Source organism: Mesoplodon bidens (assembly GCF_964165515.1).
Source record: "Mesoplodon bidens genome assembly, chromosome: 11".
In the NCBI taxonomy this organism is placed as follows: Eukaryota; Metazoa; Chordata; class Mammalia; order Artiodactyla; family Ziphiidae; genus Mesoplodon; species Mesoplodon bidens.
The window spans coordinates 77,616,607-77,635,016 of NC_138167.1; the positions used below are offsets into that span (position 1 = coordinate 77,616,607).

Genomic DNA, 18,410 nt, shown 5'->3' on the forward strand with positions numbered 1-18,410 from the left:
AGTAATCTTGGTTGTAGGTTCTTCCTTTTTATCACTTTAAGTATAACATGACACTCCCTTCTGGCCTGTAGAGTTTCTGCTGAGAAATCAGCTCTTAACATTATGGGAGTTCCCTTGTATATTATTTGTCATTTTTCCCTTGCTGTTTTCAATAATTTTTCTTTGTCTTTAATGTTTGCCAATTTGATTACTATGTGTCTCAGTGTGTTTCTCCTTGTGTTTATCCTGTATGGGACTTGCTGCGCTTCCTGGACTTGGGTGGCTATTTCCTTTCCCATATTAGGGAATTTTTTGACTATAATCTCTTCAAATATTTTCTTGGGTCCTTTCTCTCTCTCTTCTCCTTTTGGAACCCCTATAATGTGAATGTTGTTGCATTTAATGTTGTCCCAGAGGTCTCTTACGCTGTCTTCATTCCTTTTCATTCTTTTTTCTTTATTCTGTTCCACAGCAGTGAATTCCACCATTCTGTCTTCCAGGTCACTTCTCTGTTCTGCCCCAGTTATTCTGCTATTGATTCCTTCTAGTGTAGTGTTCATTTCAGTTATTGTATTGGTCATCTCTGTTTGTTTGTTCTTTAATTCTTCTAGGTCTTTGTTAAACTTTCTTGCATCTTCTCGATCTTTGCCTCCATTGTTTTTCCGAGGTCCTCGATCATCTTCACTATCATTTCTGAATTCTTTTTCTGAAAGGTTGCCTATCTCCATTTCATTTAGTTGTTTTTCTGGGGTATTATCTTGTTCCTTCATCTGGTACATAGCCCTCTGCCTTTTCATCTTGTCTATCTTACTGTGAATGTGGTTTTTGTTCCACAGGCTTTAGGATTATAGTTCTTCTTGCTTCTGCTCTCTGCCCTCTGGTGGATGAGGCTATCTAAGAGGCTTGATGGGAGGGACTGGTGGTGGGTGGAGCTGTTGCTCTGGTGGGCAGAGCTCAGTAAAACTTTAATCCACTTGACTGTTGATGGGTGGGGCCTGGTTCCCTCCTTGTTGGTTGTTTGGCCTGAGGCAACCCAACACTGGAGTCTACCTGGGCTCTTTGGTGGGGCTAATAACAGACTCTGGGAGGGCTCACGTCAAGCAGTACTTCCAAGAACGTCTGCTGTCAGTGTCCTTGTCCCCACGGTGAGCCACAGCCACCTCCACGCCTCTGCAGGAGACCCTCCAACACTAGCTGGTAGGTCTGGTTCAGTCTCCCCTGGGGTCACTGCTCCTTCCCCTGGGTTCCGATGCGCACACTACTTTGTGTGTGCCCTTCAAGAGTGGAGTCTCTGTTTCCCCCAGTCCTGTCAAAGTCCTGCAATCAATTCCCACTAGCCTTCAAAATCTGATTCTCTAGGAATTCTTCCTCCCATTGCCGGACCCCCAGGTTGGGAAGCCTGACATGGGGCTCAGAACCTTCAACCCACTGGGTGGACTTCTGTGGTATAAGTGTTCTCCAGTCTGTGAGTCACCCACCCAGCAGTTATGGGATTTGATTTTACTGTGATTGTACCCCTCCTACCATCTCATTGTGGCTTCTCCTTTGTCTTTGGATGTGGGGTATCTTTTTTGGTGAGTTCCAGTGTCTTCCTGTCAATGACTGTCCAGTAGCTAGTTGTGATTCTGGTGTTCTCACAAGAGGGAGTGAGAGCACGTCCTTCTACTCCGCCATCTTTTTGAGTTTATTTTTTCAACACTCCTGGTTGTATTGACTCATTAGACTCAAAGGACATCAAAATTCTAGCCCAGTTGGGGCTTCCCTGGTGGCACAGTGGTTGAGAGTCCACCTGCGGATGCAGGGGAACACAGGTTCGTGCCCCCGTCCGGGAAGATCCCACATGCCGTGGAGCGGCCGGGCCCACCCGTGAGCCATGGCCACTGAGCCTGTGCATCCGGAGCCTGTGCTCCCCAACGGGAGAGGCCACAACAGTGAGAGGCCCATGTACAGCAAAAAAAAAAAAAAAAAAATTCTAGCCCAGTGGCCATCCTAGCATTTTGGTGTCTTGCAGAAACATGAGGGGAGCAAAAAGTTTGATTCACATGCAGTGTGCTTCTACATTCTAGACCTGAAAGATGTAATTTTCAGACTGTAGTCAGCTGTGTATTCATTTGCATATTTGGTGACAAAGACTAGTTCTGATTACAATATATTCCTTATAAAAATTCATTTAGTTAAAATTCCTGGACCCCCTGGTCATTCTCTGGCTTACCACCTTGTTTATTTCCTTCCTGGCACTTGTGATGGCTTTTGCGATGATCTGTTTTTTTAAATTTCTTCTTCTTTGCTCCTCCCATTAATACTGTAAATTCTGAGTGATCGCATATTTTACTCAGTGTTCAGCACAGTGTCTAAAACAGGAGGTGTGTAATCGGTATGTTTTGAATGAATATATCCAAAGTTGAGCCATCTGTCTGACCAGCTTTCTCTGAGATACTAAATGTCACGATCCAGCATGTCTGCAGATTTATAATCATCTTATGGAATGAGGTGTGTTGAAATGGCAGCAAACACTGGTTCTGAGCTTTAAGATATACCAGGTACTGTTCAAAGTACTTCACAAGTAGTATTATTCCCATTTTACAGATGAGGAAACTGATTTGAACCTACCCTGGCTCCAGGGTCCAGCCACTCAACTACTATGTGTACGGGTTACTGAAATGAAAGCTGTCACTCACTTTTTCAGGTTATAAAAAGCAGGGTTTAGTACATAATACAATAGAATATTTTTCAGCCATAAAAAGGAATGAAGTACAGATTCATGCCACAACTTGGATAGGCCATGAAAACATTATGCTAAGTGAAAGAAGCCAGACATAAAAGGTCATATATTACTGTGATTCCATTTATATTAAATATCCAGAATAGGGAAATTCTTAGAGACAGGTTGCCAGCGGTTGGAGGGGGAATGAGGGATAACTCTCCATGGGATACAAGGTTTCTTTCTGGGGTGATGAACATATTTGGGAACTTGGTTGCACAACACTGAGTGTACTAATAGCTACTGATTATTCACTTTGAAATGGTTAATTTTATGTGAATTTCATCTTTATTTGAAAAAAAAAACAGGATTTAATGCTTGGCACTCACCAACTTTCACTGTTCCACCTTGAGGCTTTTCCACGAGCAGGGTGGACAGCTGACTGTTGGCATTCTGCTTATCCTGCTCCTCCCCTGATGGTGATTCGCCAACAGACCACTCTAATGAGCAGAAAGGAGGAAAAGGATCATTTCAGGGCCAGGTTCTTCTTGGACAGACTTACCTGGATTTGTTGTTCTTGTCAACACTGAAGCTTCTCTTTGTCTAATTAACCTGGATAAATATAACATCTTTCTTTCTATCCACCTCCCCAACAGCCATCAGTAGAGAGTGACAGATTCCCATTCTTACAGGGATATCTCTTCCACGATGGGATCGAGGAACATTTTCTAATTCCTAGAAATAGCAAAACTTTTCAGGAAGATTGTTACTCTTTCCTGGCAGCCAAGCTTCCTTTGTTTCCCCATCCTGCCTGTCCCCTGATAAATAATGTTGGGCAGGCTATGAAAGCAGTACTCTCATTGTTTTTCCAGGTGACTGGCTATAAGGCCAGGTCTATACAACATCTGAGTTGGAAAAGACTAAAGGGATGGATCAGTTTGCAGCTCAAGTGGGAAAGGTCAGACAAACAAGCCTGGCCTTGAATTTCTAGATGCCTCGCTGTTGTATGACTAGATAATTCTATTAGGATTGTATAGATGTGGCCATAGTTTGACAAGTAATAGATCACGACCTGCAGGCACAGATTTCAAGAATTCTAGGAGCGTCTTGAAAGGGAAGGAAAAAACTAGAAAAACAGAAAGAAAAATAAACTCTTTGAGGCTTTCCCATGAAGACAGACAAGCTGGAAATGAAGTTTATTTTGCATTTGCTAGTTTGCACTCCAGGTGCTTAGAAGGTATTAATCAGCAGTCAACTCCAATGACGAGGGTAGGAGAGAGAACGGTAGAAAGTTCCCCTGTCTCTGAGGACTGAATGAAGAGAAGTTCCATTTTAGCCACTTAATAACTGGAAAAAAAACATGTGGGTTGCCAACTCTCAACTTGTTAATGTTCCTTGAAAAGGAGGAAATGTAGATTTAGTTATTTTAGTTCCCATGTATCCATCATGTTTAGTATTTCTATTCATAGGCCATCATTTTCACAATGAAGTTAGGCAATGTAGTCACATGATTACACAATTTTTAAAAATACCCAAATTGATGTTAAAATTTTATGTTGTGTGTAATTGTAATATTCATAGTAATAGCAAATAGTGGCCATTAATGTTTGGAACAAGGATTTTTTTTGTTTTGTTCATTTCTATATGTGTCTGCAAAAATGCCTGGCCCATAAGACTCCCATAGCAGGATAATAGTAGGCCCTCAAACAAATTTGTTGAATGAATAAATGAACGAATAAATAAATAACCATCCAGAACTGTGGCTCCATGCAGAATTTGGAGGTGTTCTTTCAACTGTATGTAAATTTCCATAAAAATATGAATTATTATCTAATGTCGATACATCCCAGGAATGGCGATTTTAAAAGTCTCTTCGGGCCTCCCTGGTGGTGCAGTGGTTGGGAGTCCGCCTGCCGATGCAGGGGATACGGATTCGTGCCCCGGTCCGGGAGGATCCCTATGCCGCAGAGCGGCTGGGCCCGTGAGCCATGGCCACTGAGCCTGCGCGTCCAGAGCCTGTGCTCCACAACGGGAGAGGCCACAGCAGGGAGAGGCCCGCGTACCACAAAAAAAAAAAAAAAAAAAAAAAAAGTCTCTTCATCTCTTTGCATTTGACAAATGTTAAAAATGATAGTGATAATGAAACAAATGAACCTGTGGTATACGTGGCTAGATTCCTGAATTTATGTGTGTGTGTGTATCATGCAAAATTGTTTCTCAATGCATTAGTTTTCTAGTCAGAGGAATGTAATAAGAGATGGCTATAAAAGCTACAAACTGAATAAAACCAAGATTAGAATCAAATACAGCTTCAAGAAATGAGGTCATTAGTGATTACTATATTAGGATGGGGTCGGGACGCCTTGCTTCTGGCATGTGCTCACCTGAATCTTTTCTTTGCAGGGCCCGGCTACCCGAACCTGAAAGGAAAGCGTGATTTGGATGATACACGGGGTAGGGGGAGAAAATGGAGTGCTGACTTCAACCTTCTGGGATCCCCCAAATCCTGTCTCTTTTCATGATGGGGAGAAAAAAAGCTAGAAGTTGGCTTGGATGGAAAATCAGTAGGGCTTTAATTTTGAAAATATCTATAAAAAGTATGTGTTTTATTTAAAAAACGATAATAAAATTTTTAAAAATCCAAATATCTAAAGAACAGGGGAAAAGAGTATATAGCTGGAAATGAAAGACATTTTTGCCCCCAAAAGTTATACCCAAGAGTTACTACTTTTATTTATTTCACAAAGAACCTAGGGGCAGGACAGGAATAAAGACACAAAGAAAGCCTCTTTTTAAAAAGTTTCTCATGTTAAAAAAAAATTGCCATTAAAGCCAACATTTTCCCTCTTCGGCACTGGCAAGATCTGAGTCCCCTGCTCCGAGCGTTGTCTCATCAAGGTGCTCTGTCGGTTCATTATCTTCACTGTGAATTAGTAATAAATTACAAAGTGGGGAAAGGGGTTGGAATCATCCTAACCTGGAGGCAGGGCACTAGGCGGGGAGGCTTCCTCTTCATCTGAAATAAGAAAGAGGAATAAAAAGTTAAGGAGAAAAGAACTTCATCCCGAGTATCCTGAGAAAAGAGAAATCTGCAAAAGAAGAAGAGAAACTACACAAAGCACTTAACTGATGACTAAGCCTTAGAAGACTTTCCACCTGAAAGATTAGACTTCAGTGTTTAAGGCAAAAGAGAAAAATAAACAATTAAAAGGGTGAGAGAGTTGGGTAATCCCAATGAAAGTAGCTTTAAAAATGGTACTCTATGCAAACGTTTTATATAATTGTAAGCTAGGAAAAAAATTAATGCTACAAATCTAACCCTGATGACATCAACAATGGAGGTGGTTTTCGAGTTCTTATTTTGTAGTCAAAGTCACTGACAGCATAATTCATATACCACATTCATTTGGACACAGACATAAAAGCATATGTTTTTATGTAATTTGAAAACTCAATACCCCCAGAAAACCTCATAATTAATTCCGCTTCTATATTTAGGTAACAAAAGTCAACATTAACTAGTATATATCAGTTTGTCATACTTACTAAGTTCACCAATTATTATTATGGACTTTATCTGTTTTTTCCCAAGATTATATTGGTGTTGGCCAATATAATTTGAAAAACATTTACCAATTTGTAAAATATTTACAAATATTTTATATATGTGTAAAATATTTACCCATTTGTAAAATTCAAAATACGTATTGTAGTGTTTGTGCAAAGACACTGAATATTCCCTTTTCTAAAATGTCTAAATTTCCAAGTGTCTTACATTTTAGATGCTTAAATAGGTATTTGGTGTTATCTGAACCTCTGTCTCTTCCCTCCCAAAGCATGAACACTAGTGTTAGTGTAAATAATAATAATCTTTGTATTTAAAATATTAGAATAATTATGGGTTTCAAAACGTGAACTTAAATGACTATATAAAATAGGATACAGAAAACAAATGCACATGACTGTTAATTAAAAAGTGCTTTAAAAATTTCTGACAAGAGGTAAAAGAGTACACGTATAACCTATTAGTATATTTACAACATATATTATTTACTACTCTGAAATTTCTTAAACTGTCAACCAGAGATATGTTTTGTTACTTTTTAACAAAATAACTAATGTAATATATAGAAAACCTTAATGTCTTATCTTCAGAACCCAAGAGGTGATTCACTGGATACTGTGGGATTCGGGATTCTTCAGAGGAAGCTTTCTGTGGTCAAAGAAGCTTTCAGAACGCTAGGCTAAATAAAGTTAAATGCTTGTGTTTTATTGTATTGTGTGCTTTTACCGAAGGATGTCTCAAAGCCATCAGTGTGCTCATGTGTGTTGGCACTAGGGATGGAGATAAGAAATGATACACTATTAACATTTCCCAAACTTAGTTCACATTTGAATCCTTTTCTCCTGGAATGTCCATTAACTTTCCACAACATCTTGCATTTGGGGAAGTATAGGTATTTCTGAGCTCTTAGGGGAATTCTGTATTTCAGAAGACTGCTAAACAATTAAAATTTTACATAACCAAAAATAAAATACCTTGCAATTTTTCTATTTTATTTGCCATACATTTAACTCAGTATGTTGTATTTTATTCTTAACACCTATTTGAAGGCTTTTATTTACTAAAATATGTAAAGAATCTTGATCTAAAGTCCTGTAAAAATTCTTGAAAATGAAGCTTTAAAACTCAACCACATCCTAGAAAGGAGCTTCCTTTGTTATATATAAACTAGAAACTAGAACCATTTTTAGTCAGATGAACACTTCATTTTATACAGGTTTGGTGGTTGTTTGTTTGCTTTGTGCACAGTGCCTAATAAACCCTTGAGTTAATTGTTTAGAATGCAAAATGATTGGGAAAAGAGTGTTCACACACATTCATAAAACTAAAATGAAAAGAGAAGCCATTTTTTAAGCAAAAATTTGATGGGTGAGTAGTTTCAAAGTCCACTAAATGTTAAGACTATGTGGGGGACATACACAACTATTTTAGACTATTAAGACAACACATATGAAAGCAGTGCTTCAAAGTATCATAAAAGATACTCTAGATGATCCAACATTATTTCCAAACAGTAATTACTTCTCAGTGGGCAATATTTGAGTCATTGTACAGGCATTTTCAAATTTACTGAAGTGCTAGAAAAATACACTTGACGAGGGGCAACATTTATTGTTCCCCTTCTTTTAAATGTAGTTTTGGGAAGTTTCCTGGTGGCCTAGTGGTTAGGATTCTGGGCTTTCACTGCAGTGGCCTGGGTTCAATCCCTGGTCCAGATCCTGCAAGCCGCACAGTACGCCCAAAATAAATAAATAAATACAAATTTTAAAAATAGATAGAAATAAAACAAAATGTTGATATTTAAATAAATAAATAAATAAAAGTAGTTTTGGTCCTGGCATCCCCTTAGATTGGGAAATATAGCTAAGATGTTGGGATTCTGACCCAAAATACTTGAAAAGTTGCCTGGTTGAATTTGGTTGAGTTGGTTAAGAATGAAAGGTTTAACTGTTCTTATTTACCATAGAAAAACAGGTTCTACTGCTAGGAGGGAAACTGAATATCCAAATCTTCTGGGTTATGCCTGATCCAACATCACATATATGAAAGGCATGGCATCATACAAAGAACATTTTCAAGCAAAAAATAAAATGTCATATTTTCTTGTTTTCTATTTGAAAGTGACTACAGTGATGATGAAAACTTAAACATCTATTTTTGGCTCTTTAGAATATGGCCTACATGACAACACGGACTGAAAGCGACAGACCTATCTTCCCTAGCTGTGTAGAAGGGAAATTTACCAAAATGTGTCTTTACGTCATGGGAAAATAGCACTTATAAAACCATAAAAATGATTCTTTCAACACAGAAGTTCCCAATGAAGAACACCTGGAAAGTAGGGAAAGAACTTGGTCTCATATTACAAGCCTGGAATTTATCAGGGGGTCCACAGAAGGAAATCTGGAATGTGAGGGAGAGAACGCCAGAGACAGTGGAACGTGTACATTCCTATAATTCTCCAAGCTCTCTTGGGCATAAAATAACTTCTACCTATGGTTGACTTAAATTGCCTTTTTAAATCAATTTTTAAAGTATACGTACTTGGGACAATTGTTGAGATTTTAGAATAAAAGCATATAAAATTAAAATGTACTATAAACAAACCTCAGTTAAATACTGATACAATACCTTGTTTGATGTAGACAAATTTATGAATTCCTCAAGCAGAGTAATCAGTTGTAGTAAATATTGGCATATGTTACCAAAATAATAACAGCAACAAAAACAACCGCATATGGAAGGCAATAACAAAAACAGCTAACATTAATTCATCATGATGTGAGGCATTTGATTAATTTATCAAATTTTCTGAATGAGAAGACACATGTCTCCATGCTTTGGTGCTTCTGAAATCAGGATTCATCTTACCATAAATACGTTTATTTAATGAGTTTTTTTCTCCCTCAAATCTATTAAATCAATGTTGTATTTTATAATCGTTGTGTTTTAAAATCGTGAAGTACAGTGATACTAATTTTTAACCAAGTTCATTACAAAGAAATCATGTAGTTGGAATACACAGGTAAAGCAGAGACATTTTAGTAGATGGTTGATTGTCTGATACCTAAAGGTAAAATGGCAGAAAAATATTTTAGCATGCTAGTAAGAAGCACCAAGATAAAGATATTGCAGATGTAAAGGGACCTAAATGAAGAAAAAACTTAATCATTCTTTTAATTAAAAAAAATCATAGCATGTAGGAGAAATTCGCTGGAACTTCTGCTGATTCACTTCCTCATCTGACAACCACATTCATGCCAAAAGAATCTTCATCTCAAATTATGAGATCATGGGCATCCCTGGTGGCGCAGTGGTTGAGAGTCCGCCTGCCAATGCAGGGGACGTGTGTTCAAGCCCTGGTCCGGGAAAATCCCAAATGCTGCGGAGCGGCTAGGCCCGTGAGCCATGGCCATTGAGCCTGCGTGTCCGGAGCCTGTGCTCCGCAACCGGAGAGGCCACAACAGTGAGAGGCCCGCGTACCGCCAAAAAAAAAAAAAAAAATTATGAGATCGTTAATACACACAGGGTTCATTCATGATAGTTTGTGGCAATGTTAGTGATGATGCCTGGGAAAAGAAAGTAAGTTTTTACTTCCATTGCAACAATTACCAAGGGCAGTAATTTTTCTGGAAGGAAAATAAAAAGAGGCAGTAACTATCCCAATTGGGCTTACCAAAAACTACACTGACTATAAACTGATAAGTTACAAAATTAAAAATCAAAAATTGGGGCTTCCCTCGTGGCACAGTGGTGAAGAATCCGCCTGCCAATGCAGGGGACACGGGTTCGAGCGCTGGTCCCGGAAGATCCACATGCCATGGAGCAACTAAGCCCACACACCACAACTACAGAGCCTGCACTCTAGAGCCCGCCAAGCCACAACTACTGAGCCTGCGTGCCTAGAGCCCGTGCTCCACAACAAGAGAAGCCCCCGCTTGCTGCAACTAGAGAAAGCCCACACGCAGCAACAAAGACACAATGCGGCCAAAAATAAAAAATTAATTAATTTAAAAAAAGTCATCTTTAAAAATAAGTAAAAAATAAAATAAAAATCAAAATTTATATATCAGAATTTAGGCATTAAAATGAGCACTGATCTTCAAAGTATTCTCTGATTCTAATGCCGCTAGTACACATGGAACCACTAGTAGGACCAGTTTTGAAACATCCCACAGGGCTAATTGTTAAGGCAAAGAAGAGACTCAGTCTCATTATCCTATGTTAACACATATGGTGTTGGTTGATCAAAAAAAAGGTATGATCCCACTTGAGCACCCACATTATTCTCCACCCATGGCCCTCCATAACAATTGTCTGCTTCCAAAGCTGAAATGCACTGTCCTCTGATGATGGTTGTTCTCCACTCTAAAGTTCCCTAAAGTTGGCTCTAGGAGGGCAGGACCCAGCACCCAGAGCTGCCCCTGGCATTTAGCCAACACTCAGTGAATACTTGAGATGAATAAATGAACATTAGAATAGAAGGCAGACCTTTGGCTCCAGTGAGGGTATAGAAAATTCTCTATACTTAGCTTTCCATTGAATTGCTACCTCTGATTATTCTGGAAGAATTCTAAGCCACAGCAGCATTATTTTTTCAAGGACATTATCTCTCAGTATGATCACTCTGAAAGGGATTTGCATATCTAAATTCTCATGTTGCTGTTTGGTTAAACCCATTTCTTTATTGTCATCTCTATCATTTCAACTCCAAGACAAAGTGGGCAGTATCAGAGAACAGAATACCTGGATGGACAAGTCCAGAGGCAAACAAGCAAATAAACAAATAATAAACCCCTTCCTGAGAAATCAGCTGTTTACCAGAGACTCTCAGTAAATGTGAAAAGTTGGCAAATCTAACCACAAACACTACTTGTAAGATTGATATCAGAACCAAACAAAATTCTGTGGCTACAAAAAATTTTTCAGAACATTTCCAGCCTGTCACAGAATGATTCAGTCAACTGGGAAAGATATTAAGGCTGCATGGCTATGAACGATGTTCTTAAAAGTGAGAGTCTTGGAGCTATTAATTGAATATATGTCCACTAATTAGATAGGGCACTAACTAAAGTGCTGAAAATGTTCTATCCAGCCGTGACCATTTTCAATAGCATTATGTGAGCTGATCTTACAATATACAGCACTGGCATCCCATTCCAAACCTTATTGACTAAGAGTATGCATGGGATGTTCATCCTCCTGCCCAGCAAATGGAAATGAAAATCTATCTAGATTACCATTGTCTGTATGACGAGCAGCTAAGCCAGCACGGAAATTCAATTGATCATTAATTCTACAGGTATTTATTAGGAGATCACCATATGCAGCTGTATGCCAGCTGCTGGAAGAAATGAGATAAGGAGCCCAAAGAGTGTTAAGACACAGTGCGTGACCCTCACAAAGCTTACAACATGTTAGGAAAAGGAGTGAAACATTAATATGGGATTAAGTGAAGGAAAGGGTGATTTAATGACAGAAGCAATCAGTCCAAGAAAAAGCAGGAGGAAGAAGGGGAAGTGAAAGTGAGTTAGGATGGTCAGGGGAAAGATGCACAAAGGAGTGACACTTGACTTGAATGGTTCTGTAAATTTCTTTTTTCTTTCTTTCTTCTTCTTCTTTTTTTTTTAATACATTAATTTTCTTTCCAAAAAACCCACAGGGCTTCCCTGGTGGCGCAGTGGTTGAGAGTCCGCCTGCTGTTGCAGGGGACACAGGTTTGTGCCCCGGTCTGGGAGGATCCCACATGCCACAGAGCGGCTGGGCCCGTGAGCCATGGCCACTGAGCCTGCGCGTCCGGAGCCTGTGGTCCGCAGTGGGAGAGGCCACAACAGTCAGAGGCCCGCGTACCGCAAAAAAAAAACCAACCCACAATTAGATAGACTGAGGGTTGGGGGAGGGTGGAGGACAGGGATTCTAGTGTAAGCTGGAGAGCAGGTCTGTTGCACCTGTCAATCTTGTTTATGCTCATGCAAGAATTCTTTCTCAACCAGGGCTATAAATAATAGCAATGATTACTGTGTCTACTTTTCACTTGGGTATTTTCTTTGAAACTTCCCTGTCCTTGATGAAAGTAAGTAATGGTTGAAGGGGACTGTATATTTAGAAATAACTTCCACCACCTACCTTCTTTATTTAGGGATGTCACTTTCTATCCTAAATTGATTTGCTTTCTAGGCATGTAGAGCAAATACATACGTGGCAGTTTATGTACCTGGGCACATGACTGCATGTGGCCATGACCTTGTTTAACTTCTGCAAATGGCAGGAAAAAAATGCTACTCATTTCAAGAGGCCTTTCTTGGTCATCTGGCCTTGCTCTTTCATCATATCGTGTTCTGTGTAAGGAAAAGGGTTTTTGTGGATTGGTAGACTGGTTGGTTGGTTGGCTGGTTGGTTGATTTTAACTTACAGAAAGCCATTTTTCACATTTAAGTGTACAAACATAATATGACTTTTCAGATTAAGGGTCAGGCACAGGCTTTGTTTAAACTTTTGACAGTTTGCCTTCTGGGATTACATCATCTGCTCTGTTGGTTGAGCCTTACAGCCTGGTCCAAGCACCTTTCCAAATTTGGAAACAGAGGCGTATGCCATCAGCCTTGTAAAGAAGAATGTTATAATAACTTCAGCCAGGATGTCCAAACCTCCTTGAACCCATGTCATGGAAGCAGTTCTAGGAGTTTGCACTGTTTGCATTCCATATGCAAATAACCTTCAGTCTGTGGCCCATGTGGCCAGGATTAGCATTCATGTTACTATTCACGGAGCCACTGAAGGTCAAGGACAAAGTAAGTATACTAACACTATGTGTTCTTTTACGAGAGCTGTAAATTCAAGTTAGCTGAGGAAAAGTGGTCCAATGTACTGAAAGAAAAAAAAAGTATTTTAGTAATATACAGAAGACAAAAATATCATAGGAATTAGTTAATGAAATATGACATAGTAAGAACAAAGAGATACTTAACATGCTTTTGAGTGGTGTCCAGAAAAAAAGAGAAAGGTTTTATTGTAGTCAAGAAATAATGGGTTATTCCAGAATCTAAACTATGTTATTCAGTGCACAAATAAAAAATAAATTTTTTAAATGATGATACAAACACACAAAGCAAAATTGTCAGGTCTACCTCTGTGAAAACTTTCTTCTATAGAAGACTAATGCTCCTTTACTTAACACAAATGGTCAGTAATGACAATAACTTCCTCCATGGGGAGACAAAGGAATTAGTATTTCATGGATCCATGAAAAAGTATATGACAAAGGTTATTCATTTTCTAAAACTGGACTACCTCCATATAAAGTGAAAATAGAATAATAGGACAGAAACAAATGTTTCCAATTCAATAAGGAATAACGTGATGTTTGCTTAAGATTATATTGTCCCTCTATATAAATCATTATATAAATCTCCATGAACGCAAATGTTACAAAATGAGATACTAGTTTTCAAAATTACTAGTGAAACCTGGAACAGTTTACACAGTAACATGAAAACATTAAATTTTTAAAAATCTGGGTAATTAAGATAATTTTCCAAATTGGTGTAATCCCAAGAAGACCAGACATCTCTTTTCCTTCACATGCACATGGGAACTTGGAAACTACAAATAAATTTGCTGGCATCTCAACAACTGCTTGTGATATTTTTATCATTGTTGTTTTTCTTTTAAAAATGTAATGAAAACTGATCAAAGCACCATTCGTCATCATGCTGATTGGGTTATGCAGATAAGATGCAAAGGAAGAACTCTAAAACACACTGATGAAAGCCAACGCAGAAGAATTCTATGGGGCCTCCATGGCAATCATTACTGAGCTCTTTCTGCTTCTAACTTTGTGGAATTCAGCCTCACTTTCCCTCCCTCCAACTCACCTTTTGCTGGTGAAGTTCTGGCCTCCTTCTCTTTATTTGGTTCTGTGTGGAAAGTACAAACACATTTTAAAAAGTATCTTAAAGAAAGCATTTTATTGTGTGATGAGCAACAGGGTGGAGGTGGGGAGAGAAGAAATTAATAGCAGAACAGAGCACAAATGATGCTATATGCTCCTTTACTATGCTATACGTGAATTACAAATTGGGGAATTATAATGTAGAGTCACGTTAAACTTAATAAAAGTAGTTAACAAATCTGATCATTTTGGGGAAAAGTATACATGGAAACACGTAACAGATTTTGTTAAAATAGCTTAGCTATGCTGGGAACATATTATAACATGCTGGTATGGAAATAGTATAAAATATAGATCACTTCATTTTAGATCCCAACAAGGGACAACTTCTTTTTTTTTTTTAACTCATTCTTTTTTTTTCATTTATTTATTTTTTTATTTTTGGCTGTGTTGGGTCTTCGTTGCTGCATGTGGGCTTTTCTCTAGTTGCAGTGAGCGGGGACTACTCTTCATTGCGGTGCGTGGGCTTCTCATTGTGGTGGCTTCTCTTGTTGCGGAGCATGGGCTCTAGGCACGTGGGCTTCAGTAGTTGTGGCACGTGGGCTCAGCAGTTGTGGCTCGTGGGTCCTAGAGCGCAAGCTCAGTAGTTGTGGTGCACGGGCTTAGTTGCTCCGTGGCATGTGGGATCTTCCTGGACCAGGGCTTGAACCCGTGTCCCCTGCATTGCCAGGCGGACCCCCAACCACTGTGCCACCAGGGAAGCCCAAGGGACAACTTCATATGGAAATATGAGGTCCAATAGTTTGGACGTCTAGATAATATTATAGTAAAGAGCCAGGGTACAAAATCTGCAATTGTACAGTAGTTTCAAAGTAAATATTTGGATGTATATATTAATCTTCTCGGTTGAGTGGCAATCAATGCAATACAAGAGTAATAGCATCACATTTTATCAGTTGAGACCCTCTGGTTTGCATCTCTCTGTTTAGAATCATATTAATTTAGATACCTGCAAATAGTGTCTGACTTGTGATGTATGTAAGAAAAGAATTATTTCAACCATGAATTCTCTCTTTTTTAAAAATTGATGAATAGACATCTGAATCTCAGTTAACTAATAAGGATAAATTCTATGGGGCCTCCATGGTAATCATTATTGAGCTGTTTCTGCTTCTAATTTTGTTGAATTCGGCCTCACTCTCCATCCCTCCAGCTCACCTTTTGCTATTGAAATTCTGGCCTCCTTCTCTTTATTTGGTGATGTGTAGAAAGCACAAACACATTTTTAAAAGTATCTTAAAGAAAGCATTTTATTGTGTGATGAGCAATAGGATGGAGGTGGGGAGAGAAGAAATTAATGACAACAGAACAGAGCATAAATGATGCTACATACTCAGCTATTAGGCTATATATGAATTATGAATTTGGGAATGATAATACAGAGTTACATTAAACTTCTAATAAAATCAGTTAATAAATCTGATCATGTTGGAAAAAAATATACATAGAAACATGCAATACAGATTTTGTTAAAATAGCTGAGCTATGCTGGGACCATGTTATGTTGTAATATGCTGGTATGGAATGAGTGTAAAATGAGGGTCACTTCATTTTAGACCCCAATGAGGGACAGATTTTTTTAAAGAAGTTTGATCCATCTAATGGTTCCAATAGTTTGGATTTCTAGATTATATAGTAGAGAGCCAGCATATAAAATCTGCAATTGTACAGTAGTTTGAAAGAAAATATTTGATTCACATATTAATCTTCTTGCTGAATTTAAGTGGCAATAAATGCAATACAAGAGCAGGAACATCAGATTATATCAGTTGAGACCCTCTGGTTTGCATCTCTCTCTATTTAGAATCATATTATAGTTTAGATACCTGCAAATGGTGTCTGACTTGTGGTATATATAAGAAAAGAATTGTTTCAACCATAAATGCCTCCTTTTTTTTGATCAATTAATTAACATCTGAATCTTTTTTTAAAGTTTTTTTATATATAAATTTATTTATTTTATTTTTGGCTGCATTGGGTCTTCATTGCTGCACATGGGCTTTTCTCTAGTTGCGGTGAGCGGGGGCTACTTTTCTTTGGGTGAGCGGGCTTCTCATTGCAGTGGCTTCTCTTGTTGTGGCGCATGGGCTCTAGGCGCACGGGCTTCAGTAGTTGTGGCTCACCAGCTCTAGAGTGCAGGCTCAGCAGTTGTGGCGCACGGGCTTAGTTGCTCCACGGCATGTGGGATCTTCCTGGACCGGGGCTTGAACCCCTGTCCCCTGCATTGGCAGGCAGATTCTTAACCACTGCACCACCAGGGAAACCATGACATCTGAATCTTAATTAACTAATATGGATAATTTTAGCACACTTTGGATGAAGACTTGTTTTAGGAACAGGAGGTCAGTATTGTATAATGAATATGAAACGTGGCATAACAAGGGAAACTTTATAGTGGCCCAATGACAGCTGCTGATCTGAAGAGCAGAAGGGAAAGGTTATGTCAGTAATGGCCTGCAGGTCCTCAGTGTCCTCAGTGCTGGCAAAAAATAAATCTGTATGTGCAAGGAGAAAACACACCAAAGAAGAAGTTCCTAAGAAGAATGTCACACATCTTACATGGGTTTGAAAGAAAACTAAATTTGAACTTGTCCCTGTTTGAATGAACATGGCACTGAGCCTGTTTCATTTATTTTAACACATAGCAGTACTCTTCTTTACTATGTAAGGATTTTGAGTGTGTGAATCTAGTATTCTTAGCTGGACGGAGGGGATTCCTCTGAGCAGTTAGATTTCTCAAAGTGCCCTCCCAAAAATAATCTCTAAAGCAGAAGAGCGTCATATCCTCTTATAAATTTCCATGCAAAAATACCAGCAACTGGGACTTCCCTGGTGGCACAGTGGTTAAGCATCCGCCTGCCAATGCAGGAGACACAGGTTCGAGCCCTGGTCTGGGAAGATCCCACATGCCTCGGAGCAACTAAGCCTGTGTGCCACAACTACTGAGCCCGCGCTCTAGAGCCCACGTGCCACAACTACTGAGCCCACGTGCCACAACTACTGAAGCCCGCACGCCTAGAGCTCATGCTCCACAACAAGAGAAGCCACCACAATGAGAAGCCGGCACACCGCAATGAAGAGTAGCCCCCGCTCGCCACAACTAGAGAAAGCCCACATGCAGCAACGAAGACCCAACACAGCCAAAAATAAATTTTAAAAAAATACCAGCAACTGAAGCCTTATTCAATTCCTGCTTTCACCCAGGCTGGACTGGTCTATGGTGACCTCCTAGCCCTTGGCTTCACACCACATTGTCAATTCAACTAACCTGCATTAAGTCACATACTGCCTTGTGAGGTTCTTACAGTAGTGTCTGATGTTTCAATATTGTTTGTATCTTACTTAATTGTTCTCTGGGCTGTATTTCATTTCCTACTTGGCTGTAAGCAAACTGAATACAGGGAAATATTTCCTACTTAGAATTCCTCGACTACATCTGGTAGAGTACGTTTGCATCTAGCTATCAATAAGTATTTGATAGGTAGCTCTGTATCCTTCTGAAGTGTACACATGGTAAATATCCTGTGAATAATACTTGAATGGATGCCAGTTTCTCATCTTGTTTAGGAGGAAGAGTGATGAGAGAGGGCACTTGGGTGCCTTCTTGGGAAAATGCATGTAATTTTGGTTGCCCCCACCCGGGGGGCTGAGCAGACAAATGGTTCTGGAGATTCCACTTGGGCTTGCCATTCTTTTTTTAAATTTCTGGCTGCATCGGGTCTTCATTGCTGCATGCAGGCTTTCTCTAGCTGTGGCGAGCAGGGGCTGCTCTTCGTTGTGGTGCGTGGGCTTCTCACTGCGGTGGCTTCTCTTGTTGTGGAGCACAGGCTCTAGGCACGCAGGCTTCAGTAGTTGCATCACGTGGGCTCAGTAGTTGCGGCACATGGACCCTAGAGCACTCGGGCTTCAGTAGTTGTGGCACGCGGGCTCAGTAGTTGTGGCATGCGGGCTTAGTTGCTCCGCAGCATGTGGGATCTTCCTGGATCAGGGCTCAAGCCCGTGTCCCCTGCATTGGCAGGCAGATTCTTAACCACTGCACCACCAGGGAAGTTCTGGGCTTGCCATTCTTCTAATCCTGTTCTCTTCCTTAGGTGTTGGTGGATATAAAAGCAGGCTTTACCTGTCGTGTTGCTGGGCACTACCTCTACCTGCCAAGGAGTTCACTGGAACTCTTTATTGCTTGCTTTTTTGTTGCCCCCTGCTGGACAACAGGG

The 18,410-nt window shown here is 39.6% G+C and overlaps 1 protein-coding gene across 1 annotated transcript in view; it reads right to left on the reverse strand.

The window, feature by feature from the left end:
* The window catches only part of MYBPC1 (myosin binding protein C1), a gene marked incomplete at both ends in the record, with an annotated part of 98,097 nt that overhangs the window by 62,388 nt on the left and 17,299 nt on the right, over positions 1–18,410 (reverse strand). Inside the window, 4 exons of the mRNA XM_081249467.1 lie at positions 3,070–3,180; positions 5,065–5,100; positions 5,658–5,696; positions 14,120–14,161. Of these exons, the coding sequence (XP_081105593.1) occupies positions 3,070–3,180; positions 5,065–5,100; positions 5,658–5,696; positions 14,120–14,161 (228 nt within the window). The remainder of the gene's footprint in view (positions 1–3,069; positions 3,181–5,064; positions 5,101–5,657; positions 5,697–14,119; positions 14,162–18,410) is intronic.